Raw genomic sequence first — 26,561 nt, 5'->3', positions numbered from 1 at the left:
CGATTATTAGAAATTGCATTTAATTAGAAATGTACGTTAAAAAAATAAAAAAATATACACAAATGAAAGGTTATTCCATCTTTTTTAATATTCGACATGTTTGAATTGCTTCTGCAAGACTTGACAGTGCAAAACGGCATTTTTAGCGGAGCACTCGCAGACGTCCTTTGGATGTTTTACGAATACGCAGAGTGTTCGTAATCGATTACGCAAGTAGTTTTTATGAAAGCATAAGATTTTTCGATTCGAATAATCTTATACCTCGGCAAAAGGGGAAACGCCTGCGTGTGTTATCCATTACTTAATGATCTAAGGTTTATGTGCATTAGCGGTCAACTACAGGTACATGGTCAACTACTGGTGACTTTACCCCTAACTGTCTTGTACATAGAAAGAAAAAGACCCAATAAATCATATTATACTAAAGTTCCGTTTTGATTGTATGTGTGACTGCTTCAGAATATTAATCCAAAGTCACATAAAATTTAGGAAGCCCGTGTCGCCTTTGAAACCATACATATTTCATACTTTCGCATTGACGACCTCTCTACTAATATACAGTCCGAAATATTGGCAAACTTTCCCTTCTTCATTTTTGTGGTCCCACCCATTAGGGGACTTCAACTTTCCCAATACGAGGATGTTTCGGTATTTGAATGACACTGACAGATGGGCGTGTTTGTGAAAATAAAGTTTGCTGCCTTTGCTGCAGTACCAAAATATGCTTCGTTACAGCCTAGTTACAGCAGTCTGTCGCAACTTCATAGAAAAATTTTTTTATATGAAACGGGGCAAAATTTTCATGGCGACTCTCGGAGCAAAATGCCCGAGAGGCGACAGGCGACTATATTTGTCTCGCTCACTTCCTCAGTGTGTTTCACTCTCCGTCATTGTCACAGTGACATTACTCCATAGTCCATATTGTAATTTGTGGTTAGCGGTAGGTACTACATTTTGTAATGCGAAGTAAGTTTATTTACCACTTGTTGGAAAATAAGTACCTAATTGTTTTAAAGCCTAAGTTTTTTTTGTGCGGTTTGTGATATTCTGGTTGCGAAGAATGGCGTACAGAAAATGTGAAATATGTGGTTTGAGATCGGAGCGAAAAGACGGGATAAAACGCTATTTTATGGCTAGATTTCCTCTAGATGAACTGCAGTAAGTAGAAATTTCTTTATGCAACAGCGTTATCTTTGTATTTTCATTCATAAAACTTATATTTTACTTTATCAGATGTTATAATTTTTCATCATTGTCGACATTTCATTTTCAGGTGTAGAGAATGGGTGAAAATGTCAGGAAAAGAGGATCTTGCTTATTTACCCATTGAAAAACTGCATCAGTTAAAATTTGTGTGTGGAAAGCATTTCAAAGAAAGTGATTTCAAGAAAAAACGAACTCAGCTAAAAAAAACAGCTATACCATCAGTAAGACTGACTTCTGCGCCACTTTCAGACACTATTCTGGCTACATTTCCTTATCACCTCTTCAAAGAACAGCGAGAAGGTGAGTAGCATAATAATGATATATTCACATATTCATATTATTGCTTAAATATGTATATATATTACAATAATTTAATTCAAAATACTAAAATTATAAAGCAAGTTATTTGTGTTAGTATTGTGGAGAAATTAATTAGTTTGTACAAAACTAAAAAATCAATGTAATTCTAAAATTAATTTACGTCAATTAAACCAAGACACTTTAGAGAATCTTTTCGGTTTAATTAGGCAACATTCGCCAACAAATCAAAATCCAACGTGTCACCATTTTAACGAAAACGAGCATAAACGAGCATATTGACGAAATTGAGTACTCCAATTCGAGGAGCTAATTGTGACCCTGACGAAAATCAACTTATTTTAGATTTTCATGATTTAGTTTTTAAAAATGCCGATGTCGATGATTTAATTGAATCAGAACATTCGTATCCAGTTACACTTGATATAGATGATGAATATGATAGTGATCCTATTTTACATTTGCCAGACATTGAACCCGAAACAGATGACAACTGGTTTGAGCTTTTTGAAAATCAACCAGTTGTTTATGTTAGCGGTTATCTAGCCTTTGTATTGGTTAAAAGATGTCACTGTTTGAAATGCTGCGACAGTTTAAGGACATTGAAGCCAGGGAGTGATAACACATATAATTATATAGCTCTTAAAGAATGGTGGAAGGACAAGCTCTGTCTTACATATCCGACCTTGAACCTCTGCAACACAGTAAATTTATGTGTATCCATATTTGAGCCTGATATTAAATATTTATTACACATCAATGACATTGTTAAATCTTGTTGTGTAATGATGTACAAGGAAGTGAGTTTAACTTGGATGTGTGATGAACACAGTGGCATCTTAATGCACACGTTACTAACAAAATTGTCAATTTTACTCATTAGAAATGAATGTAAGAAAATAAATGTGTCATTAACTGAAAGAGAGCAATCAAACGCTGACATAAATAAAATTGCTCAATTAACGAGTTCCGCTAGATAAGAAGTGGTTGAGTTGATGCATATTGTAACTTTGCTCTGTCACTTAATGACAAAATAGTATTTTTTTTAATTTGTAATTATTTGTAATAAATAGTCATTTTGTATTTGTACCAAATAAAACTGTTTATTTCTGCATGTGTCTGATGCAAAATGATGAATCTTGTTATGATTATATGTATACTGATGGGTATTTATCTATACACATAATAAATCTGTAGAAGGGTCAATTCTGTACATTGAAAATATTGAAAAAATAAATAGCAGGGGGTGTTACTGGATCGATACCAAACCCAAATATGTGATTAAAAAAATTTTTGTCTGTGTCTGTCTGTCTGTATGTGAAGGCATCACATGAAAACTAACGGTTCGATTTCGATGAAACTTGGTATAATAGGCATGACGACGGTATCCATAAATGATCGTATTAGTGTTTTTAAGGGAAAATGTACAATAAATAAATTCAATATAGTGACTTAGAAATCTTAAAACCATTAAGATTAATGAGATTATCAATAAAATAAAACATTGAAATTCTGCAGTTAGCCATTTTGACTAAAACACGCGTGACGTCACGCTTAAGTAAACAACTCGCGTCAGATGTGTTTTGTTGTTATGAATATGTTGAGAATACGCATTTTTATTTATTTTCTATTGTTTCACGTATGCTTTATCGACTCAGAACAGAAATACAATTGCGAATTCACGAATACGTGGTTCGGGGTTCTCCGCACCAACTTTATACAATCATTTCTTATTATTTCTCGCTTGAAATAAGTACTAACACATTTTTGAGCATTATTTATATGTGGATTCATACTGCAATACTGCACACCACTCATAAACTTTGAAATTCGTTTCTATAACACATATTAAATAAAGACTTTTTTAATTTTCTTCGCAATGCGTACAAATAATTACGTATTTACCAAAGTTTGACGTCACGCCTACGCCATGACACCTGCGAGCTGTTTTGGCACAGTTAATAAATATTTTTTGAAAAATGGCTTTTATCTTCGTTAAATTTAAGTATATTACCGAAATATAGGGATTTTCTTGTATAGTAAACGTATACACACATTATGGAAGAGGATTTAAAAATCTTTCGTCATGCCTATTATACCTTATTATCCTGGGCATAAAATAGGATACTTTTTATCCCGGAAAAATACGTAGAAAAAAATAAATCTTAATTTTTCCGCGCGGACGGAGTCGCGGGCGGAAGCTAGTAGTGAATAAATGGTTGTTTGTTCGGGTTTCCTTTATTTCATTAAAACATTTAATTAAACAGCAATTACAATTTTATTTAACCCAAGTGCAAGTAAAACAAAGAGAATACAAATACAAGTAAAATAATTATCGATATCGAGGGTAGAGTGCGTTTCACGAAAGAGTTCCCCTGCCGTTATGTTGGCATACCTGACTGTCAAAAACGAAAATATTTTCTCTGTCATTTTTGACTAAAAAAAACTTAAAATATGTTCGTTTTTGACAGTCAGGTAAGCCAACATAACGGCAGGGGAACTCTTTCGTGAAACGCACTCTACCTACAGCCTGCACCTCGGAGCAATTAACTAGCCTGGAGAAGTAACAATTAATTGAACAATAACGCACTAGTTTGGCCTTTTTAGCTTATGGCAAAATATCATGCGAAAAAAGAGGACAGATATATGTCAGTTCGACAGTTTGAAATGACATGTAGCCATTTCAATAATTTGTTTTGATCACCAGTCTGGTGATCATCGCTTGGTTATTTTAATTATTTTTTTTGAAGTGAAAAACGAGTGTTTTAGTTTAATTTGTTATTTTATGAAAAGACAATTGACTAAAGATAACATGGCTTGTGTTGCTTACGGCTGTAAAAGCCGTAGTAATGTGAAATCGAACGAAGATAGAAATTTGTCATTTCACAGGTTAGTGTTTTGATCAATTTTTTTGTTAATTGTATTATAAATAAGTTAATTTACCTTATTTTCTTAATCATCTATGTTTTATCTAACCGTAATCATTGAAATGAAATCATAATAAGCTTAGTTTTTAGAAAAAATGCAAAATATAACTTCCATAGTGTTGTGCAATTATCGATACTTGAGTAGGAATGAAGTACTTTATTGATAATGACTGCTTTAGGTTAGGAGAAAAAAAAAGGTATTTAAGTATGGATTTTATTGTTATTTGCAGGTTTCTGGCTTGAGAACAATTAAAAGATGTTTGGGTTAAAGCTATAGCACAGGAAAAATTGGAAGCCTTCAAAACATTCTCGGCCTTGTTCAAATCATTTCGAATCAGACGGGAAGAAAAGTAAAGTGCTTTGCAGAGATGCTGTGCCACAAGTTTAAGGTGGCATCTATTTTAAATAATAAATATTGTAATTTGTTAATTAAGTATCGAAATTAAAAGGTTGTCAAAAAATAAATGTTTATTTGTTTTATTTGAAGCAATTTATTTTAAACTTGTACCAATTTTTTCCTGTGGGAATGAGTTATTTTCCTGCGGTAAATTGTAGCCTATATGTTATTCTGATGTTTAAACTATATAATTGTAAAGTTCCATAAAAACTCATTCAGTAGTTTTTACGTGAAAGAGTATCAAAATATGTCCATTCTTATATATTTTTGCTTTTATAATATTGGTAGGATACGACTATTGATTTGTAAAAAGATCAACCAGGTGGAAGTCAGATTCGCGCACGAAGGGTTCCGTATAATTCTATGAATGAATCTATGAAAACAGGAAAAAAACCTACCTTTTTACGAAACCATAAAAACAACCTAAACCGAAATACCTAATAATATTTTTTTATAAATACCACTACCATACAATGCAAGGCAGTCAATACGCATCGTAAATGAATAATTCCAAATTAAACGAATCTTAAAATTTGGAATTACCTATCCATAATTCAAAATTAAACGAATCTTAAATTATCTTCAAGCAATTTTATAACTTAATTTTTTTATTTATCGATATTTTAGTATTCGATAAAGTAAAGCGTCTTATTCACGGTCAATCCCCGACGTACGTCGGCTCAAGGCCGCGGTGCTGGATGTATCCTACTGACGATCGTGCGCGCATCAAGCATGGCTAGGGTTGCCAACTTTTATTTGAAGATATAGAGTATATCTGATTTTAATCCCTCAGTCCCGGAATCACAGACACAATAGAAAATCTATTGTGTCGCGGCCCGACCGGGCCGCTCGGTGGTCAATGGGTTAAAGGAGGTAAATAAAGAGTAAATAAACATTTTTAAAAATGTATTTTTTTGTACTTTTTGCAGTAACTAAGAATTTTTCATTATTTTTAAATGAATTATATGAATCCAAACATTCCAAATCTAAATTTATATATTTCAAGAGCTCATTTTTAATTAATTTTTAATGAAGCTCGATTTCTCTCTTCCCGCCACTTCACATTCATGACCGAAAAGACTCTTTCAGTAAATGCTAAAGTGGCGGGAACAGAGAGTATATAGCTAATCATTTTTTTTTAAACAAACAAATTCGTCAAGATATTTTTTTTAAATAAATTGCCATTTTTCTGCAGTGGACTTTTGCATAAAATCTGTGTTATTCAACAATTCGCCTTGGAGTTATTTTAAAATAATAACTTCTGAATATAAACTGTCCATGTGTACAAGGTTGATCCAAAAGTAATGATAATTGGGATTTCCTGTGTACATAAAAATCAAAAATAACCGTTTCTTGCTTGTTCATGTACTCACTAAGTTATCACAAAAAAATCATATCAATAGGCCACGTTTCCAAGTATTTACATTAATTTCTGTTGGCAACACTAATCTGCTGTACGTCCGCGCTATTCACTGTCCATCTGCACGACGTTCGCGGTGGTGGGGGTGCTTGCTGGATGAAAAGTTGGTCGTGCACATCCAGCAAGGTAATAATAATAATTATTGACGTACGTCAACGCTATTCACTGTCGTTTTGCATCGTGCATCGTGTATGACTTTGGCGGGACGTACGTCAAGATGGACCGTAAATAAGACGCTTAAAGGTAAGCACTACCACAGAGCACTACCTTTTTAGAACAAAAAGTGGCTACATGTGGATTTGAATGCCAAGCAGAAAACAGTGTGTTGTCTCTTTCTATCGCATTAATTAGGGTATTGAATAAAAGAGAGCCACTATATAAGAAACGTTCAATTAATTGTTACTTCTCCAGGCTTGTTAATTGCTCCGAGGCCTGCACAGTGCACAGCATTATGCACTTATGTTGGTAGCTCTGTCAGACAATAGAAGTTGTCATGTTGGCTATTCTAATCTAGCCCTGTTTTGACGTTTCTTGAAGTTTATTTTTATCTATGGTAATCCTGTCTCTTCTTACGTAGTTCATACTTCATTTTGTCCACAGAGCAAGTATTTTGTCAATTACACGCATGTCGCATACACGTAGTAAATTCGTCTATGAACATGGGTTTCTTAAACTAAATAATGTGTTAGTTCGTCTTTTTCTATATTTCTCAGCTATACCCAACCAATACAAAACTGTTGATGATCTTCTAGTCAGTTAAAAATGTCATCAACATTCGCCGGTTTTAGTGAAGAAGATTTACAAAGAATTAAATCTGGAGAGACTGAGAAAAACAGCGGTAAATTCAAGTGCTAATTATTATTGTTTAATTTTTCCCATTGGGTCAATGGAACGTTCACTTCACATAACTGTTCATTCGGATTCGATTCACATAAGTACTTGTAATAATTGTTATGCTTTATTAAATACAAAAACATAGCACTACGATAATACGATAAAGTTTCCGGTTATCCAAGGTTTGTGAGTGATTCAAACAGTAGTAACTAAGTACTTTGTATGCTGAGTTTGTAAGTATTTGATGCTTATTCTTTTAAAAATATGTTTTTACTAGCTTCCGCCCGCGACTCCGTCCGCGTGGAAAAATTAAGATGTATTTTTTTCTACGCATTTTTCCAGGATAAAAAGTATCCCATTTTATGCCCAGGATAATAAGGTATAATTATACCAAGTTTCATCGAAATCGAACTGTTAGTTTTCACGTGATGCCTCAACACACAGACAGACAGACAGACAAAAAATTTTTTTAATCACATATTTGGGTTTGGTATTGATCCAGTAACACCCCCTGCTATTTATTTTTTCAATATTTTCAATGTACAGAATTGACCCTTCTACAGATTTATTAAGTGTATAGATTTCATTTCATTAAATGATAAAAATTAATCCAAGTGTTTCTAATGTGAATTTTAAAATAATATAATACATAATATACATAAACACCCATAGACTGATATTTGAACCATGTAAAATATTACTTTTTATGATATAAAAATGATGTAATTCATGACTCATTCTAAGTTGTTGTTCCTTGATGAATACTGTTTTGTAAATAATAAGGTGTTATTGCTTTTACTTATACAAAGGTACTAAATGTGATCATTTGAATAATTAAACAGTATAACATATATATCAAGCACCCTGATGACACTTAAATTTGTATATATTTAATTTAAATATTGTTTCAGATCATAGAAGCATAGAAACAGTGAGGAGGATTGAAAAAATTGGCTCAATACCAAAAAGGACACCTAAAAAGCCGCTTTCACTACAAAAGCAAGTTTCAGAAGATATTATCAACACAGATCTTTTTGAAAAGTGTAGATTAAGTATTACTACACAATCTCCACCACTCCCATCTCAAGAATTAAATGTTAATATGACTACTGACCAGAATGAAAAATTTTCTGAAAAAAGCAATGAGACAGGAGATAATACTAATGTCGCACCTGACGTAATTAGATGTGTTGATAATTATACAGAAGATGAATTGGTGGTGCATAAAGTGAAGTTGGAAGAGCTGCAATTGAGGCAGAAGTTGATGGAAGAACAGAATAAGAAAAGGAAAGAAATGCTTTCTAAAGCGCTGGCTGACAGGTAATTGTGGTTTTGAATAGAGCATGTTATGTAGAAGAAAATTTGTTATGAAGTTTCACATCTATACATAGTTGTGAATAGTTTTTTTTTCTATAAGATGATGATGAAGGTGTTTTTCTCTTGTATCTGTAATATTGTTCGGTTTGTTTGTAAAAATTGTAAATAGATGTGATTGAAATCTACTTGCTATTTAGATTAAGAGACATAATATATACATAACACAGATTTTTATTTTTTATTTTAAATAGAAATTAAAAATGGAAAATACATTTATGATTTTTTTTAATATTTTACTCTGAAGTCTTAACTCCATTTCTTTGCTATACAAATATTTTTTCCATTTACAGCTAAAGGCTACTTTTAAATAAATATGGATGTAGAAGAATGTTCAAATTTATTTTTATAAAATAATGATAACATATTTTTTAGTGGTTTTTGTGATTTGATGTTCAATTATTTACATTTACTATTATACCATGATAATGAATGTAACCAAACATTATGTTTAAATAATCATGCTAACATTAAATAGAGAAAATGTTTGAAATATGCTTTGTAATGTTTACCTTATCACGTTGAAGTGTGTTATCTCTGATATCTTTTTGGTTAACATGTCTCTTCAATTTTTATTCTCACACTTTGATAATGGTAAACAAGTTTTATCATCTCATAACTAAAGCAATATGGTAAAAAAAATATAAAATTTTCCATTTTATTATTTTAATTTAGTTATTACAAAGTGCTTATTTTTATTTGCTGTGAAGTTTAACTAATGTGTTATTTTTTGTAATAAAAACCTTTAAAAATGTATAGAAGAATGGGATTCTGGGGTGTTGTACAAAATTTTGCAGTAATTTGATACATTAAAACAAATGTTGCAGTTTTTTTTATTTTTTTTTCAGGACGAAACAAACAGAAGAAGAAGTGCAAAAATTAGAGAAAATAAAGAAGGAATTACAAGTATTGGATGGTCAGTTTTCTCAAGATGTTGCAGTGTTGAGGAAAAAAATTGATCAAGCATGCATCAGTTATTCAGAGGCGGAGTAAGATATATTTTCGATTATATTTTCTTTATTGTGTCATATGATCATCATAGGAGTAAATAATTGTAATAAACTGTTATTTAATTTTAATCCGTCAGTCCTCGGATCACAGACACAATAGAAAATCTATTGTGTCTCGGCCCGATCGGGCCGCTCGGTGGTCAATGGGTTAAATAAAGTTTTTCTAATGATAATATTGAGGCAGTGTTGACCTTTCAGTATTACTTGTTTATTTTATTTTATTGTATATTCATGGCTTAATAGTAAGTATACTTCATTTGAGTATTCTTAAACTGATTTGTTAACCAAAACACATTTTTTAAAGGTAGAAAATACGTAAATACATATTCTGTTAGCTTTATTAACAATTTGGTTACCTTTTTACAGAAAAAATTATTTAAAAATTGAGAAAGAGTTTCTGCAAGCAAAAATACAACTTCAGAAGGAAAAGGAGAAGAAGGAATTGTTAACTGAACATCTTTGTGCTTTAATAACTCATAATGAAACAAGAAAAGCTCAGAAACTAGAAACGCTTATGTTAGAACTTGCCAACGATAAAAATAAAGAATTAAATGAAATGTCAGGTGTGGTAACACCAACAGAAGATAGGCCTGTTATTATAGATGGAGTAGACGAAAAGACTGGTAAGATGGTGGAAATTTTTAATGAAAAATAGAATTTTATAAATAGTTATAGATATGGGAATAGAAATTTAATACAATTTTTGGTGCAATATGGCATCTAATGTACTAAGGTGCTAACTCTGATATATGATATTATTGTTAATTTAATGATATTAGATAAGAGATTCCTTGACAAGTATATAAATAATTGTATTACTATGACATTTTTAAAACTTCAGGTATATTTTTATACTCTTTTACTTTTGTAGTACAAAGCTTTGTATTGAATGAGGTATGTTTGTATCAATGTAAAATGAATGTTATGGCTCAGATAAGCATTTTAAAAAATGCGCTATCGATTATTATGCATTTAAAATTCGTATATTAATTATTTTTCAATTACCTTTTATAATAATCATACTTTCTTGTTATTATGTGCCTTATAATGTGTACAAATGGATATGTACTTTATATTTCTTTAAATTGTGTAAAACACAATATCATAACAAGACTAATAATAATTAATAACATAATATGCATAGTTATTAGAAATTGTTAATAATAAAAAGGGCAATTATTTATAAATAAGTGTATATTTAAGTTTAAAAATTTAAGAAATAAAACGAATATTTATTTATAAAACATCTTTTAATTTATCAATTTAATCTAAAGTCTTGAAATGTAAAAGAAACATAGCACAAGAGTAAATATTTACGCGAAGTAAATAATGATTGCACCAGTTATGTTTTTGTGCATTGGCAAAAAGAGTATACTATTCCATATACTCTTGGAATGCTTGAAAATAATCACATTTAATTAATACTGCAACGCTTTCCACGTAAGTCACGCTTAGGCATGGTTTTGCGACTTATTTTTAGTTCATGTTGCATTATCTGATAATTGCGTTGAGTTGTTTTTAAGCTATTGCATAGCTTCTATCGCGGGCCTTGAGCGCGGGGACCGAATCCAGAAATTCCGTAAATCCGTAACGAAAAAACCTCGCGCTCCCCACGGGGACGGGCTCGGAGGTGTGGCTTGAAGGCATGCTATGTAATAGCTTTACCGCGGCAGTCCCCGAGTGACACACGTCTTTTTTTATTTCCTTGCTTGTATGTTTTGAAAGTATACTTGCCGATTTTGAAAAAGTTATAGTTAAGTGTGATTAGATATTGAGTTGATTATTGATATTTCTTAGTTAGATGTGGATATTAGTCTGTGAGCCCGTTTAGACGGATTTGTTTAAAATACCACTTTCAACTAAATCTTCTGAATATATTATGAAGTGCTAAAAGTTATTAGGACGGATGGAGTATTTATATAAAAACATAGACATAAAAACGTATTTTTGTAAAAGTTCGTGAGGGTAACAGCTATAAATTAAAAGCATAATATAAATTTTCTGCTTTTAGCATATATGATTACTATTACCGTAATAAAATCTGCTATAACACTGTATTTGTGTTATGAGACAATTTTGTAAACAATATTTTTAAAATTATTTCATTATTGCCCATATTAACGCTTACAATACGCTAACAACGAGAAATACTGTTCTTCGGTAAATAATATCATTTACTTTTAACAATACTGTATTCTGCTTAAAGAAGAACGTCCTTTACCTACATTTGGTAAAGAACATTCTTCTTCCCGTATGCTATCCCCAATTCCAATATGAATACTTTTTATCGTTCGGTTTCAAGATGGCGCGTATATTAGCGTCTGCGTTCTGTAATTCCTTTCGATTTTCCCGCTCAAGTTGAATTAGTTCCAATCCTCGTTTTGCCGCGCAATGATATCGTTGGCTGAGAGATGCTTCCGAACCTTTGATGCGAGGTATGTGTCCAGTGTAGCCAGCTATAGGCGGGAATTCTGGTGATATTGTGTTTTCTGAAAATTTCAATGTTTTTTACGGTTAATTAATAGTGATGTTTAGTTGTTTTCATTGTAGCTATAAATAATGAATTTATTCATAGTACTCCCACATATTTTCCTGTAGATAAACGTGCAGCTACAGCCTTAACATCAATTACTGATTAAAAAAAAATTTAATGCCGAGCACACGTGTCAGAAGTGAAACTTCTTTGGCAAGATTCAAAGATACCAAAAATTGTCGCCTCCATGACGTGACTGAATTGCCATGTCGCGACGTTGATATTTTACTCTCAACGCGCCAGAAGTTTCACTTAAAAACTTACCTTTATATTTATTGATCTCTCTAAATCTACTCAAATCGCGTCTGATCTCGTCTCTTGAGTGAATCGTTTCCATTTTGGGCGCGCTTCTTGAGCGCACATAGCTTTTGTTCAAATCCGCTTTACGTTTCAATTGTCGTTGGTTACGAGAGAAGTCCGCCATACAGTCGTCTGCTGTGCGACCGTATGATTTACCGTATCTAGAATTATTATTAATACGGTTATTGAACATGTTATGGAAGGTCAAATTTTAGCTAAAACTTCTATAGTGCAATATTACTTTAGGAATTTACAGAAGCGATAGCATACAAAGGATACCGTAATTCATTTGGCCGATAGGCGTTGACGGATTGACCATAAAAAAGTCCTTAATGGAGAAACAAAGGCATACTTACGTATGTAATATTTCAAGATTCAAATTCTGAATACGGTTTAATTGATAGAATTTGGTAAAGATTTATAGCATCACTAGCTTTCCGCCCGCGGCTTCGCCCGCGTTTTCAAAGAATAACCCGCATAGTGCTCGTTCCCGTCGGGATAATTCCGGGATAAAACCTATCCTATGTGTTACACATAGGATAGGTTACACAAACTTTCGCATTTATAATATTAGTAGGATAGGATTAGAAAATAAATAGTTATTACGCAAAATTCATCCCGGGAACGTATCCAGTGTATCCGGTCATGTAGGTGGGTTGTCGGTTTCGTATTCCATCGTAGACGTCGCGTGAAGGCCGCTCATGCCGAGGCATGTTGTCTATCTCGTAGTTATCGCCCGGCCTGTATTCTAGTGGCTTGCTGTAGGGGTAAATAAAGTTTTAGACATTATTTTTCCCAAGGTAACTCAATCAGTAGTGAAATCATGTAGGTAGACGTTTGACGACACAAAATGCGAAAGCAGTTCGAAGTTTTTATTGAACATGAACTATGTACTTAATCGTGTACTCAGGCTCCACAATCCACATAGTATACCACATACCACAGAATACTAAATAGATACTACATAGTACCTAAGTAGGTATAGTACTGATCAACGATGTCCTAAGTATTGATAGAAAGATGAGTTAGGCAATAGCAGTGCTTTAAATGTAAATGTAGTGTGAATAAGTAGGTAACTAATGAAAGTGTATGACAAGATTTTCTCTCAATCCTTATTTACATAAGTATACGATTTTACTGTTCGGTTAGAACACTGGCTGATTTCCAATTATTTAGTTTATTTTTATAGCCGATAGCTTACTTAAAAAGTCCTTTGGAACGAATTTCTCTTAAGATCTGCCTTGTGTTGTCGCCATAGCACTTTCCGTAACGAAATTTCAGCAGGGGACAGTGGCCAGTGTATCTATAATAAATAAGAGATAAATTAATTTAGTTATTGAATATCTTGTAATGCAATTCAAGCGAGACCGTCTAGTACACGATTGAAACGCATTTATCTGTGGTATTCGTTTAAATCTAAGGTTTTATTTTATTAAAGTGAAACTTTTATTACATCGTCTCAAACTTTTTGGTCTGTGTAGCGCATGTCGCGTGTATCGCGGCTGCCGAGTAGGTATACCTACTCGGCAGCCGACCGTCACGCGACATGCGCTACACAAAGCAGTGTTCGGAGCCGTTCGAACAGTTTCACTTTTACCGTGGTTTCATAAAACCACACAACATTTTTGCATTGTAGAAGGCTATCATAACTTTATTAAATTTGGATTCAAGTGGAATGTTCGCCTTCGCCGCTTCCCCTGTGGGGATGCAGGATTTCTAAACTAAGTACCTAACTAAGACCTAAGTAAGTTTTCCATTTTTTTGCTTAGCTTAGGTAAGCTATTAGATAGCCTACATGATACATTTTTGTTCCTTTATTGATTGAAAAATTAAACTCAAAATCTAGGTTATGCGTCTAAATCTAAGCGTCTATATCTAATTCACTCAGGTTACCTATAGCTATCGCTTCTAATTTAAAAGACTAAATCAGTAAAAACATGTTTTAAAAATATAAATAGGTTAGAGGTTGGTAGCCAATATTCAGAAATATTTGCAGCGAAATGAAACACAATTTTAATATGAATTTTATTTCACCCTATCATGTATTTATTGGAATTGGAAGATTTATAAATTTAAAGGTTCACGGGTTTGATTTAATAAAACCGACATCAGGGGCAATCTTCATACGCGAAGCAATATCCAGAGGGGAGATGGAGCACGAACGGAAAGTCGCAGTCGCAACGCGACCAGTCGCAAATGGTGCCCATAGATAACGCGACGGGTTCGTCGCAAGTGCGTTGTGAGGGCGTTGGGCGGCATTCGCTGTTCACTCTATGCATGTTAGGTGGGCATTCATCTACGCCTGTGAATTTGAAAACAAAAATGATTTAACTTTTAATTGTCTATCTGGAAATCCAATGAATTATGCTTGTTGACTTTATTCATTACGTACCTATGTCATGGATCATTTTAGGATCATTTTCTATTTATGTACGTACTTACATGTTGAATTATACATTAGGCAACCAGGGTTTCCAACTCTAGCGTAATACATTGAACCAGTAAATTGCAATAAACACAAAAATAAAAGAATTAGCATAGTTCTATAGCGGAGAACTGTGATCACACTGGTGGTTTGCGCTATTGTGTCATTTTGATTTATAAAACGATTTCCGTTTATTTCAGTAAACATAAACAGAACATGAATGGAAATAAGAAACAAATGAAGTAGGTAGTAAAGTGCGCAAAAATAAAAAGTTTCATAAGTTACATTGTCATTAGGGCGGTATTAGGTGCATGTACCTAAGGCATTGGTTATTTGGTTAATGATTTTATTATACTTTAGTTATAAAAAAGAGTCTTTGTTCCGATAAAAATACTTTAATATTCAACCAGTTTACTGTATTGTCTAGTGCCTACATCAATTCCGTTGATTAATTACGCATGTTTATAAATCAAAATACATATTAAATCAAATGCGTCAATTCATCTTCAGTTATTTTAATCTTCTTTGACATCCGGAGCCTTCTGCCCCTCTTACGCTCCTTCATTCTATCGATTCTTGCTTGTAATCTTTCTGGAATATCCATACAGACATCAGATGTCATGCATGTACCAGATCTTTCGTCCAGGAGAAGGTCGCCGTTGCAATCACATCTGGACCATCCACACGTATATCCTTTAATTTAAAAATGATACATTATAGTTCTTATTATCTAGCATCCATCAGCTATTTATCTATCCCCTTGCTTTCACAAAAAAATAATAAAATTCGCCTTTGCTTCTTACCTAGTACATAAACCTGCGGTTCATCACATGTTTTCTGCGATAAGGTCTGACCATTACATCGCGTATGGTATGGATGCATGTGCCGAGGACAGTGTGCCACACCTAAAGGATAATTTCACTATACTTTTATTTTGATGTGACCTATAAGCTTAATAGAAATTTCAGAAAATGTATTTTTACTTACACATTCCCCTGAATAACAAGCATCGTCTGTTATCAAATGCAAATACCATAGATAAAAGAGTTACTAGAATTTTGATTTTGGAATTCATTTAATTTTGTTTTCTATCTTTTTCGCGCGTATTATCTATGCGTAAGTTTCGCCTTTCACGCGATTCTTCATTAGCGACGTTTCAAACGTGCGCACTTCTCACGATACCGCGAATCACAATATCTTGGTAAAAACGTGTTATTGTTTTCTTTTCCATTGATTTCTTACAAGGCCCGGGTAATCATGTGTATGCAATCAACACTACGAAACTATACTATGTTTTCTTGTCGAATATAATACAGGCAAAGCAAAAAAATATTCTTAATTTAAAACATTATCACTTAGAGGCGCATATCATTACTTTGTGTTGTTTTTGTGTTCTAGATACATTCAACACATGTCCAGATTCCTCCAGTCCTCAACGTATGCCACTTGACTAGGCCTTCTGACATTAAAAAAAAAAAAAACATTTGGGATGTAATGTTTACATACGCGCTACTCGCAAGGCGCTAACCTTTGTAGAGCTGTCAATAATGTATGGAACTATTTTAACAAATATTGGTTTGTTAACTGTTATAAAATTTTAAACAGATCAATGATTTCAACGTTACACGCGACTCGTCAAGGCCTACTGCGGCTCTACCTTCTATCAACAGTAGGTGTAATGTATTGATATTTTGGATTGAGCAGAAATTGAGTATTTTTTGCATCTAGCAAATGAAAGCGATAAGCTTTGTTAATAAATTAGTAGCAAAACTTGAAATTCCAGAAAATTACCACAATTGTGAAAATACCTCGTCATATTTAAAAATAATATAGCAACGATGGTACAATTACATAGTTATACCGACTTTTTTTAAGTTATCATACAACTTTAAAATATAATTGTGCGACGATACCTAATTACCCAGCACAAATGAAAAATAGGCGAATTTTTTGACGTCTACCTTACGCTCTACTTCCTTGACCTAGTTTTATCAAAGTAAGTAAAATGCAATTTCTTTTCTCTTTAACTAATCGACGAAAACATTTTTGGTGCTTCATCAACATCTAAATTCTAACTACAGGGTTCGACGAAGGAAGTTAAAATCAGATAGCATGGAAATGAGCTATAACTATTTATTTCTGATAGTGCCGAAAGCTTCAATTCTAGTGTTTATCGTCTATGAAGTTCTACATAATCTTGTAGGTATCTTCAATCTTGCAGTGCAATTTACCCCTGTCTCTAATCATATATCATGAAGATATAGTTAGGTGCCAGGAACGGAGAGCGCGGGGCGGCCTTGCTGCGTCGAATATGGTGATAAAATCATAATTATACCAACTTTGTACGCAGAAATGTTCAAGTCAAATACCTAATTAGTTGAATAGCTTTTAATTAGAATACTATTCAGTTATATTTCGTGCAGCTTACGATTACCGTAAATAATTATGAGACGTTAAAACTTTTCCCGATAAATTATATCAGGGAACAATTTGGTCTATTATTAAATTATTAGTAAGCTGGTAACGGAATAGATTATGTTTTCTAAATGGGGTGGTATAGCCACAAGAAAATCTTATAAATGGAAGGCGTGTTGAAATCTTAGCATCATTTACAGCATAATAGACAAGCCTGCACAATAGAACAATTCAAAGAACGCATTAAAGTGCTTTGATGTAAAGGAGTCGATAAGAAGGTGTTAATGGACACATTGTTTTGAGATAATGCTTACATAAACTCGCTATATTTTTGTTTTATAATAATAATAAAAAAAAAAATAACTTCGTAGTTACGGCTATCACTGCCGGCAACACGTTAGAAATTACTACGAAATTAGGAGAATTTAAGAACCTATTTCAAGAATCACAATTTCAGTCAAGTGTTATCTGCATTTACAAATAGGTACATATCATTTACAATTACAAATTCAATAATCTTTATACTTACTTAGCTTCGAAAATTATATTATTATAGAATCGATATAGTTAATTCATTTTTAATTTTTTTAAACCTATTAAAAAGTGAACGTTGAGACATGTAATGCATCGACTCATCGTAACAGATCTTTAGCACCGTTGCTAATTTGTATCTGCCTACATTTCTTTTGCGTGCAGCGAAAAATAGCGCATCCCCTACATTCTTGTGACTATCAGTTACATCAATGGGGTTAATCGATTGGCACCAGGTCGCGGGCTACCTCAAGGTTAAATGTAAATCTGAAGGTTGAGATTTAGTTACGAATTTTTACAGGTGAAAATCGCAACGGATTAGAATACTGTTAAAACAACGCGTATTTACCGTAGGAAGTAAGGTTTTAGTTAAGGATTGTGTATTGCATTTGTGTGTTAAATTTTCAAGAACTTTTTGTAGGTAAGTAAGTATAAGAAAAATTGTTCTTGGGCTTGTTGCCAACTTGCTTTGTTGAAACTATCGCTAGCAACTTCACCTTTAAACTATAATTTCCATAACATCAACTAGTTATGCTTTAAAAGTTATAATATGGTTGTAAGTTTGTAGAAGTTAAAATTTTTCACACATTTAGTAGGCAGTATTTCAAAAAACAAGTAAACAAACGTAAAAAGTTACGCAAAGTTAGTGTGTTCATAAAAAAATTAGTGTATTCAGTATTAATCTTTAATCTCTCTGTATTTTACATTTATAAAGTAACCATTTTATCGTATTTCTTTTATGGGAAATGGGAATGAAATTAGCTTTAAATTTCCGATATTTCTGGCACTCGTTAACGGTCCGTTTCAAAACTAGATCTACCTACAGTTTATATTCTACATTAGAAATATATTTTTTCCTCGTTTGTCTATGGAACATTTTTAAATGTACTATGAGTACATTTTGAAAAACCGTTTTTTGGTGCATTTACCCCACATTTACCCTATACATAGTACAGATACGTTCAGATTCATAATAACATTATATTTTTTTAGTTTTGTCCAGACGCCCTATAAATGTCTGTTTATGAATCGTTTGTTTATTGGGGTTATACTGATCAGAGTTCTTGTGCCAATTTATTTTATAAATTACCTACCTACACATAAAATAATGAACTGGATAGGTGAGCGACCGGTTAATCTAGGCTTAGACAGAGGAATTAGTGCAAAAAGGTTTCGTCATGTACTTTATACCTAGGTATAGAGTCATTTTAGTATCAAATTCATTCTGAGACGTATTTTTTGATTTAGGTTTCTAGCTCCACAGACTCTACTTGTTTTTCGAAATAGAATAACGAAATGAAAAGATGCTGATAAAGAATTGAAATTAGTAAGTATTAAGTAACGAATGAGGTCACATTTGTTTTATTTTTATAAAGTATATCAAAAATATCGAAACACCATGATATGTGTAAATGTTTAAACTATTTTTAAACAAAATCAATAAATATTTACATATTATCTGATTTGATTTGTTTAATTGACAACAACTCCAAGGTACGTTACTTTATAAGGTAGGTAAGTAGAGTGTGTTTTTTTTGTTTGTAATTATTAAAGAGGTTAAGGTCAAGAACAACGTCACCAAAAAATCTCAACAACGAAGCTTTGACCGAAATAATGCCTTTTACGTAACCGAAAGCAATTAACAAATTTCCCCAAATACATTAATTAGGATTATTTGCATTGCTACTTTTATTACTTTTTGACTTTGAAACGTACATAATATTATGACTACTTTGCCATTAAAAGATGTAGGAAGTTGCAGGAAATCGAATTTTACAGTCAATATTAGTTAAAACACCAGAGGGTGTTTCCATTTTATAATTATTTTACTCTGCTCTTCTGGAGGAGAACGCCGAATGCGATAAGACCGCCTTTCTGGACCTTTAACTTTTTACCAAGTTGTTATCCTAATCTTACATATTATTATGTATTCTATTTTCGGAGTAAAAATAGTTTTGTAAACAGAATAAGTACAGGTGCAGGCGCGGGTAAACAAATTCTTATTCTATTCAAAAATTTGAATAATAAAGAACGTTTTAAACAAACATAAAGATAATATTATGAAATCTACATTATTAAAATTAAATAATGAGTATTTTAGTAATGGTAATTTTTAATTAGATAAGTAGCATTTTTATAACCATTATAAAACGTATTAAAGTTTTCCATTTATTTCAATACATGAGATCAAAAATGGTTACAAGTTCGACAAGTTAATATTAATAGACCGTGGTAATAGTAAATTACCTTGTGTCTTGATGTCACAGCATTTGCACGCAAACTAATACAACGCAAAAAAAGTATTCTATTTTCTATTATTCAGTTAAAAATAAACTTACCCAGGTATGAATGAACCGTTCGTTTGTGTTAAATAATTTTGCCTTTCACGACCGCTTACATCCACCCACATGTTTTTAAAAGTTTTTTCTTAATATCGTAGTAAATACATATCGTTTACTAAGAAACGTAAGTCATCTGTTAAAGGTTTTGCGATACTAAAGAATGGTAGCAACGATTGTATATATTATACTTACATATTCCACTCGCAAAGTTAAAATGCGCGCGCATTTAGGTTAAAATAAATATTCAGTTTAGGATATAAATAGAGACAACTGTTATATAAAAATAGTAAAGTAGCAAAAATAATAAAATAGCCATATAAGGAATATTAATGTATGTACTTAATCTGCTTTGTAAGGCTATTAAAATTGGCTCGTGTACTAAAAAAAGAAAGTAAGCATTTGGATACACATTAACAATTAGTTAAAATATTAATTTTGTGAAGCTGAGGAAACTTGAGGCAATATGTTTTCGTTTTCGCGCCTATTTAAATTTTAAAATAGATAACCGGAAGTTACGATACAATACGAAACGGTGCCAGCAAAGTATTGTCCAATGTTAGATATTATTTTTATTGAGGTGTAATAAATTAAATATCTTTAGCTTCTGTGTTTAGCTTCAATCAAGATATTCAGGTGATAGATCTGTCCGATAAGAATTATCATTAAATAATTTGAATCAAAAGAAAATGAATCAGTAAGAATAATATAGAATGATAAAAAAACAATATAGTACACTTTATGGAAACATTAAAATAATATTATTTTTTAATTGTAATGTCCATTAATTATAATATATATACTCATAATATTTTAAAAGAGCCATAATCTGTTTAGAAAACTAAAGCACAGACTATCATTCCATACGTTATCTGTATCTGACAGTTGAATGAACTTTACATTTTCCAGTGATTTATTTAATCTGTAATTTGTAGAGTTCAAGAAAGATTGTTGTGAGTCAGACGATTTGTCGGCTTTACATAAAATTTAATATTTTTATGCTGTTAAATAAATAATGTAAAATGGCTATTAACTTAGATAAACACAAGCCTGCGCTCGTTGCAGCGTGGAATGATGTATTGGACGAGAAAAGTGAGACTGACTGGTGAGCACATTAATTGTTAATATTACAGCCTACCTATTAAAATTAATAAACAGTAGAAATTATTAACTACATGGTAAAAGGATTGTTGTCTTGGATGTATTCATATAATATATTTTATTTCCTGAAATCCTAGTTACCATTTATATATATTTTATATTCGAAAAAAAAAATGAAAGTATAATGTGTAACGATCTCAGAATATAATAAAATCTAAACAATGGAATATTGCAACGACTGAATAAAATAAAACATCTATAAATAATATGCAAGCATAAGCATATGTTATGAATTTTTATGTACTTAGAAAGGCTTTGTAATTGGTTTTTCCCATATATGGAAAGTTGCATTTCGTTTTTAATTCGAATGTCTAGAGTCACACGTATCAACTTTGTTTGAATAAATGTTTATTATTTCACATAACTGTACATGTGTAATTTTATGTTAAGTAGCACAAATAAAATTGCCAATTTTACATTGTGTGGGATTGAAGTGAGTATTATAACATAGTAGGTGTATTCATTTATGTATAGGTGTTGTCTCATATTTTATTAAAATAACATATATGTATATTTCTTAAATTTCCCATTTATCACAAAAAAAAGAAATGACTTTTTCATATTCTCCATCGTGCAATCATACAAAATATAATTTATTTTTAATTCTTTTACTCTTATAAGAGTAGATATTATAATTACTTTAATTTTAACATATTATATTCTGGTTTTGCAAGCATTTTGTTCAGAAACAAAACACTAGTATCAATTACTTTACCATTGTAAGTTGTAATATGATAGGAGCCGTGAAAAAGAAGAACTACAATGTTATTTCCTAATAGTAGTATTTAGTTATTAATCCATGATTAGCCTCAATACTGTTTTGTCTATTTTTATAATTATCTCATTATTGTACAAAATGAATTTTTAGCACAAACAGTAACTATAGTAGTATCCTATCCTACTAATATTGTAAATGCGAAAGTTTGTGAGGATGTGTGTGTGTGTGTGTTCGTTACTCTTTCACACAAATTCTACTGAATCAATTACAATGAAATTTAGCACACATATAGAGGGTAACTTGGATTATCACATAGGATAGGTTTTATCCTGGAAATCCCACAGAACGGGAACTATGTGGGTTTTCCTTTGAAAACGCGGGCGAAGCTGCGGGCGGAAATCTAGTAATTTATATTTACAATGTTGTTGGAGAATAGAGTAAATTTATTGTTGTCCTTATTATAGTCCTTTTCACCTAGGATGATTCCTGTGACACTTCATCGTGTTCCGAATTACGTATTTTATGTTTAAAAAGTCAAAATAATTTTAGTGCATAATATTTTTATTTTATGGCGGAATTATTACCAAAAATATAAAAATGAAACATCGTAAGCTTATAAATAAAAAACAGTATTGTTTAGCTTAATATAATGAAAAATAAAATAAAATAACACAACAATATAATACCTACGCAATTCGTGTACATGAAATGGATCGTTGAAAAATCATAGAGTTGGAAAATCATATAATCGGCGCCCATCTTGTGATCGTTTGTCAATCGAGTCAATCGTCTGTACTAGTGCGTCAGCCTTGTATACAAGTTGCATTTTTATATTGATACTTTACGTGGTATTCTGTTATTGTTACTAATTGTTATTGTTGACTTTTTGTTGCTGTTGTTTGCTAAGTTTCCTTAGCTAATTGTTGGCGAAATGCCGAAAAAACTAATTTTGGTACTTTATTCAAATCGATTTCATTTCCATATAGAATATTATCGATTATCGGAAACAATTGATACGATTTCAGTAACCGACATCTCTACACGTGTCAAAAATCGATGTGTCACAGAAATCATCTTAGGTGGAAAGGACTATAATAAAAATATCTTGACATGAGTGAGAAAGTATATTGGAGGTATTTGTTACCAAGTAACTCTACCTACTATATAAGGCTTCAACCAAGTGTTTGTTCTTGGAAGAGTTAAATATGTAAATACAAATCTTTTCATATATTTTTAGCTGTAGTAGTCTTATGATGACTTTTAACATATGTATCTAATAGTAATAATCAACCGTAATAATCAACCTTCCATGTTCTACAAAAACTCTTTATATGTGAGGTAGCTCATAATATTTTAATTTTGGTTGTGGCTTACACATTAGATTGTACTAAAGATTAGCTAGAAGTTATTAGTCAGATCGCCTTCTTGATACAGTGGTTGATGCGTGAGCGTAGAACCGAGGGGTCCTGGGTTCGATTCCTGGTGGAGACGAAGAAAAAAAATGTCTCGGTCTGGCAGGACACAGAAGGCTGATCACCTACTTGTCCCTTAAGGAAATGGATCAGTGAAACAGATGTATGCATAATGCATCTGCCCCTTACCCCACTAGGGGACACGGGACTTCACTTTTTTTTTTCTATTAGTCAGATCGTGTTAATAACATCATATTATTTAATTTCAGGGCATTATTCGGTTACGATGGACTGACAAATGATCTCAAATTTATCAGCAAGGGAGATGGCGGACTAATGGAGCTTGTTGATGAGTTCAACAGTGGAAAGATACAATACGCCTTCCTTAAAGTTGATATTCCAAATAGTAGTATATCTAAATATGTCCTTATCAATTGGCAGGTATGTACAGATTAGATAATAACTATTGTTTATTGTAAATATATTGTGAATCAAGTTTGAAATACAATCTATATTTAATAATAATATTAAAAAGCTGAAGAATTTGTTTGAACACGCTTATCTCAAGAGCTCGATTTGCAAAATTATTTCGGTGTTAGATAGCCCATTTATTGAAGAAAGCTATAGGCTATATATCATCGCTAAGACCAACAGGAGCGGAGCAGTATAAAACCGTGGGCCATAGCTAATATCAAATATTATTTTTTATCTTCTATAATCAGTTGTAGGGAAATAATTCTATGAAATTAAAGTATTTTATTGCATCCTGTTATATATTTGGCTATCTGTTTATCTGATTTTCGGATATGTTAGCTAATCAAGTATTTGTGTTTTAATTAGAATTTATCATTTTATAGTTAGAAATAAAATCACAGCAGCATAAAATCCTTAAAATTAGATGTAAAGGACAACACATTAAATGAAAAAATAGCATATGTGTAGACCATATTAAATACAAACAATTTATTTTACGTATATTACAATAAATGTAATTTTTCCGCAATCGTTCATGTCCTTAAATGAATGCTCATATCTCAGCAGATTCTATAAATATAATTATAAATTATTCACATCACAAGCATATCAGCAGAGTTCAAGAATTGATTTACAATGTGTGATACACAACTTTCACTATATACATTGTGTATGTATGTAATGTTAATTATTTTAATGTTAAATGCAATCATGTGTTAAAATTGCTTTTTATAGTGTTTATTTAATTTATTGAGGAAATAACTCGTGATAAATTTGTAAATCTTTATTATGAGAATGAATCGATAAATGTTTTAACGGCGAAACGGCAATTTGGCTAATTCTTTTTTATAATTTTCCTTAATTTTCAATATTTGCCGGTACCAAGGTTTTATATCTGCATTTAAATCATAAACTTAAATGTCTCTAGTTCTATTGAGATCTTTGATTATATAAAGTTAGCTCTATGTGTTTAAAACTAGCTGGCAAGTTTTCTATAAGCACCTTAAGCACCAGCCTATGACAATAAAGAGAGTGTTAGTCAAGCATATTATTTTTAATTTCTCAAAGAATAGAATAAATTCGATTTTCTTTTCTTTTTAAAAAATAAAAAAGACGTGTGGCACTCGGGGACTGCCGCGGTAAAGCTATTGCATGCTATGCCTTCAAGCCACACCTCCGCGCCCGTCGGAGTGGGGAGCGTGAGGTTTTTTCGTTACGGAATTTCTGGATTCGGTCCCCGCGCTCATGGCCCGCGATAGAAGCTATGCAATAGCTTAAAAATCAAACAATTTTATAACAACTATCATTTTCATTTTAGGGCGAAGGCGCTCCCACAGTCCGTAAAGGTACATGTGCGAACCACGTCAAGCAAGTTGCGCAATTCTTTCACGGTTTCCACACAACCATGCATGCAAGAACCGAGGATGATTTGGACGAGAAAATCATTTTGGATCAGTTGGCAAAGGCTGGATCAGCGTTTAACTTCAAGTCCAATAGGAATGAGGACCTGCCGCCCAGTGGACCAGTGGGAACTGCTTATCAGAAGGTTAATCCAGGTAAATAAGTTGTTTTGTTTTTGAAGTGAAACTTCTTTATCGGGGTTGGACAAAAATTTAGTGTAACATTTTTGCGTTACGCCGTCCGCGTGACATTTATGCGTTACGCCGTACGCGTGACATTTTTTCGTTACGCCATACTCGTGACATTTTTAAGGTCATACAGAAGTTTCACTTCTTACGTGTGTACTCTAGTACACGCATACATTTTTTTTCTGTATTTGTTACGCAAGAGGTTGAGATTTAATAGAGAAAAGCAAAAAAATAATAATAATGGGTAATCAGGATATTAGGGCAATGTATTAAGTTATTAAATAGACTTTAATAAGATTAATTTTCAAAATATACAAAATAAAACTTTACTTTAGGACAGTAGTCAAATTCAAAAGCTATTTTCTTTGAAAAATTGTGTTTAGAGATTTACACTAACAAAAGAATTTAATCCCCTCCCTATAATAATATAAATATATAAAAACAATTCCATAAAACAAATGGGTTGCATTCCATACTCATGTATAATATTGTTTACCATTTTCGCGGGAACAATGCAATAATTGGCAGTGCATTGTGTGCAAATTGTAAACATGAATTCAACACACGCGACAGTCGCACCTCAGGTTTTAGACAATCAAGTTGTATAAGTTTTTAAAGACTTGAAAAAATACCCCGTGTTTTTGGCCATTAAAAAATTTATATTTCTAAGCATTTGAATGCTATTCAACTAAAATATCAATAATTGGTCGGATAATGAATAGTATATTGAATTCACAAAGATACGACGTTATACTGTCGAGGAAAGTGGCTGAGGAAATTAAGAAAAGAAAGAAAACGCTACGTAGAGGTAGATTTATTCATTATTCAACGAAACGCTAGGAAATTATTGTGATTTCTACTCATAATTTTAAGTATGGATGTGTTTAATTTTGTGCCTTATTTCATTTAATTTGTAAAGATATTTTAAATGTATTATGTTTATCCCGTATCAAATTAATTTTCGTGTAATTATACAAGCTATTATGTTTTATTGATCCTGAAATGGTTTATTCATAGAAATAAATTGTAAATTAAATTTACAATCATAATTGTTGATGTTTAAATATTTTTTTACAGTTCAAGAAATAAACTCAAAAGAAAGGGACCAATTTTGGTTGAAAGAAGAACAAGAAGAGAAGAAGCGAATTGAAGCGGAAAGAAAGAGGAGAGAAGAGGTC

The 26,561-nt window shown here is 32.0% G+C and overlaps 4 protein-coding genes across 9 annotated transcripts in view; 2 read left to right on the top strand and 2 right to left on the bottom strand.

Moving 5' to 3' along the window:
• The window catches only part of Abp1 (Actin binding protein 1), a 175,582-nt gene that overhangs the window by 145,209 nt on the left and 3,812 nt on the right, over positions 1 to 26,561 (top strand). For 2 of the 4 annotated variants that reach the window (XM_089701808.1, XM_089701807.1), the window contains exons 1-4: positions 20,952 to 21,134; positions 23,590 to 23,761; positions 25,113 to 25,350; positions 26,461 to 26,558. In XM_089701808.1, coding sequence (XP_089557934.1) covers positions 21,052 to 21,134; positions 23,590 to 23,761; positions 25,113 to 25,350; positions 26,461 to 26,558 — 591 coding nt within the window. In that variant the 5' untranslated portion in view covers positions 20,952 to 21,051. Of the gene's footprint in view, positions 1 to 20,951; positions 21,135 to 21,521; positions 21,624 to 23,589; positions 23,762 to 25,112; positions 25,351 to 26,460; positions 26,559 to 26,561 lie in introns of those variants that run through there. The other 2 variants (XM_089701810.1, XM_089701811.1) reach the window with 2 other exon arrangements.
• Gorab (Golgin, RAB6 interacting) lies at positions 1,005 to 10,631 on the top strand. Of its 2 annotated transcripts, XM_089701837.1 has the most exons (5): positions 1,005 to 1,158; positions 1,274 to 1,506; positions 8,014 to 8,422; positions 9,325 to 9,465; positions 9,853 to 10,631. In XM_089701837.1, exons 1-5 carry the CDS (start codon positions 1,061 to 1,063, stop codon positions 10,139 to 10,141), a joined length of 1,170 nt encoding a protein of 389 aa, XP_089557963.1. In that variant the 5' UTR covers positions 1,005 to 1,060; the 3' UTR covers positions 10,142 to 10,631. The 2 variants fall into 2 exon arrangements, with proteins under 2 accessions (XP_089557963.1, XP_089557964.1); XM_089701838.1 differs by lacking the exons at positions 1,005 to 1,158; positions 1,274 to 1,506 and adding an exon at positions 6,869 to 7,106 and having other exon boundaries at positions 9,853 to 10,560.
• LOC149484229 (ciliary microtubule inner protein 2B-like) lies at positions 10,773 to 20,181 on the bottom strand. Its single transcript, XM_089701855.1, has 5 exons — positions 20,030 to 20,181; positions 13,521 to 13,622; positions 12,926 to 13,078; positions 12,284 to 12,480; positions 10,773 to 11,975 (listed from the first exon to the last, which is right to left on the bottom strand). Exons 1-5 carry the CDS (start codon positions 20,098 to 20,100, stop codon positions 11,743 to 11,745), a joined length of 756 nt encoding a protein of 251 aa, XP_089557981.1. The 5' UTR covers positions 20,101 to 20,181; the 3' UTR covers positions 10,773 to 11,742.
• LOC149484230 (uncharacterized) lies at positions 13,955 to 17,691 on the bottom strand. Of its 2 annotated transcripts, XM_089701728.1 has the most exons (4): positions 15,732 to 17,691; positions 15,548 to 15,649; positions 14,762 to 15,437; positions 13,955 to 14,621 (listed from the first exon to the last, which is right to left on the bottom strand). In XM_089701728.1, exons 3-4 carry the CDS (start codon positions 14,949 to 14,951, stop codon positions 14,428 to 14,430), a joined length of 384 nt encoding a protein of 127 aa, XP_089557854.1. In that variant the 5' UTR covers positions 14,952 to 15,437; positions 15,548 to 15,649; positions 15,732 to 17,691; the 3' UTR covers positions 13,955 to 14,427. The 2 variants fall into 2 exon arrangements, with proteins under 2 accessions (XP_089557854.1, XP_089557852.1); XM_089701726.1 differs by lacking the exon at positions 13,955 to 14,621 and having other exon boundaries at positions 14,974 to 15,437; positions 15,732 to 17,687.

The sequence above is a fragment of the Colias philodice genome, chromosome 12 (genome assembly GCF_061535455.1).
Source record: "Colias philodice isolate Cphi_HAF_F1 chromosome 12, ilColPhil1 Martin Lab GWU primary, whole genome shotgun sequence".
Taxonomy (NCBI): Eukaryota; Metazoa; Arthropoda; class Insecta; order Lepidoptera; family Pieridae; genus Colias; species Colias philodice.
Note: the sequence above shows the minus strand (reverse complement) of the source record. Positions and strands in the feature narration are given on the sequence as shown.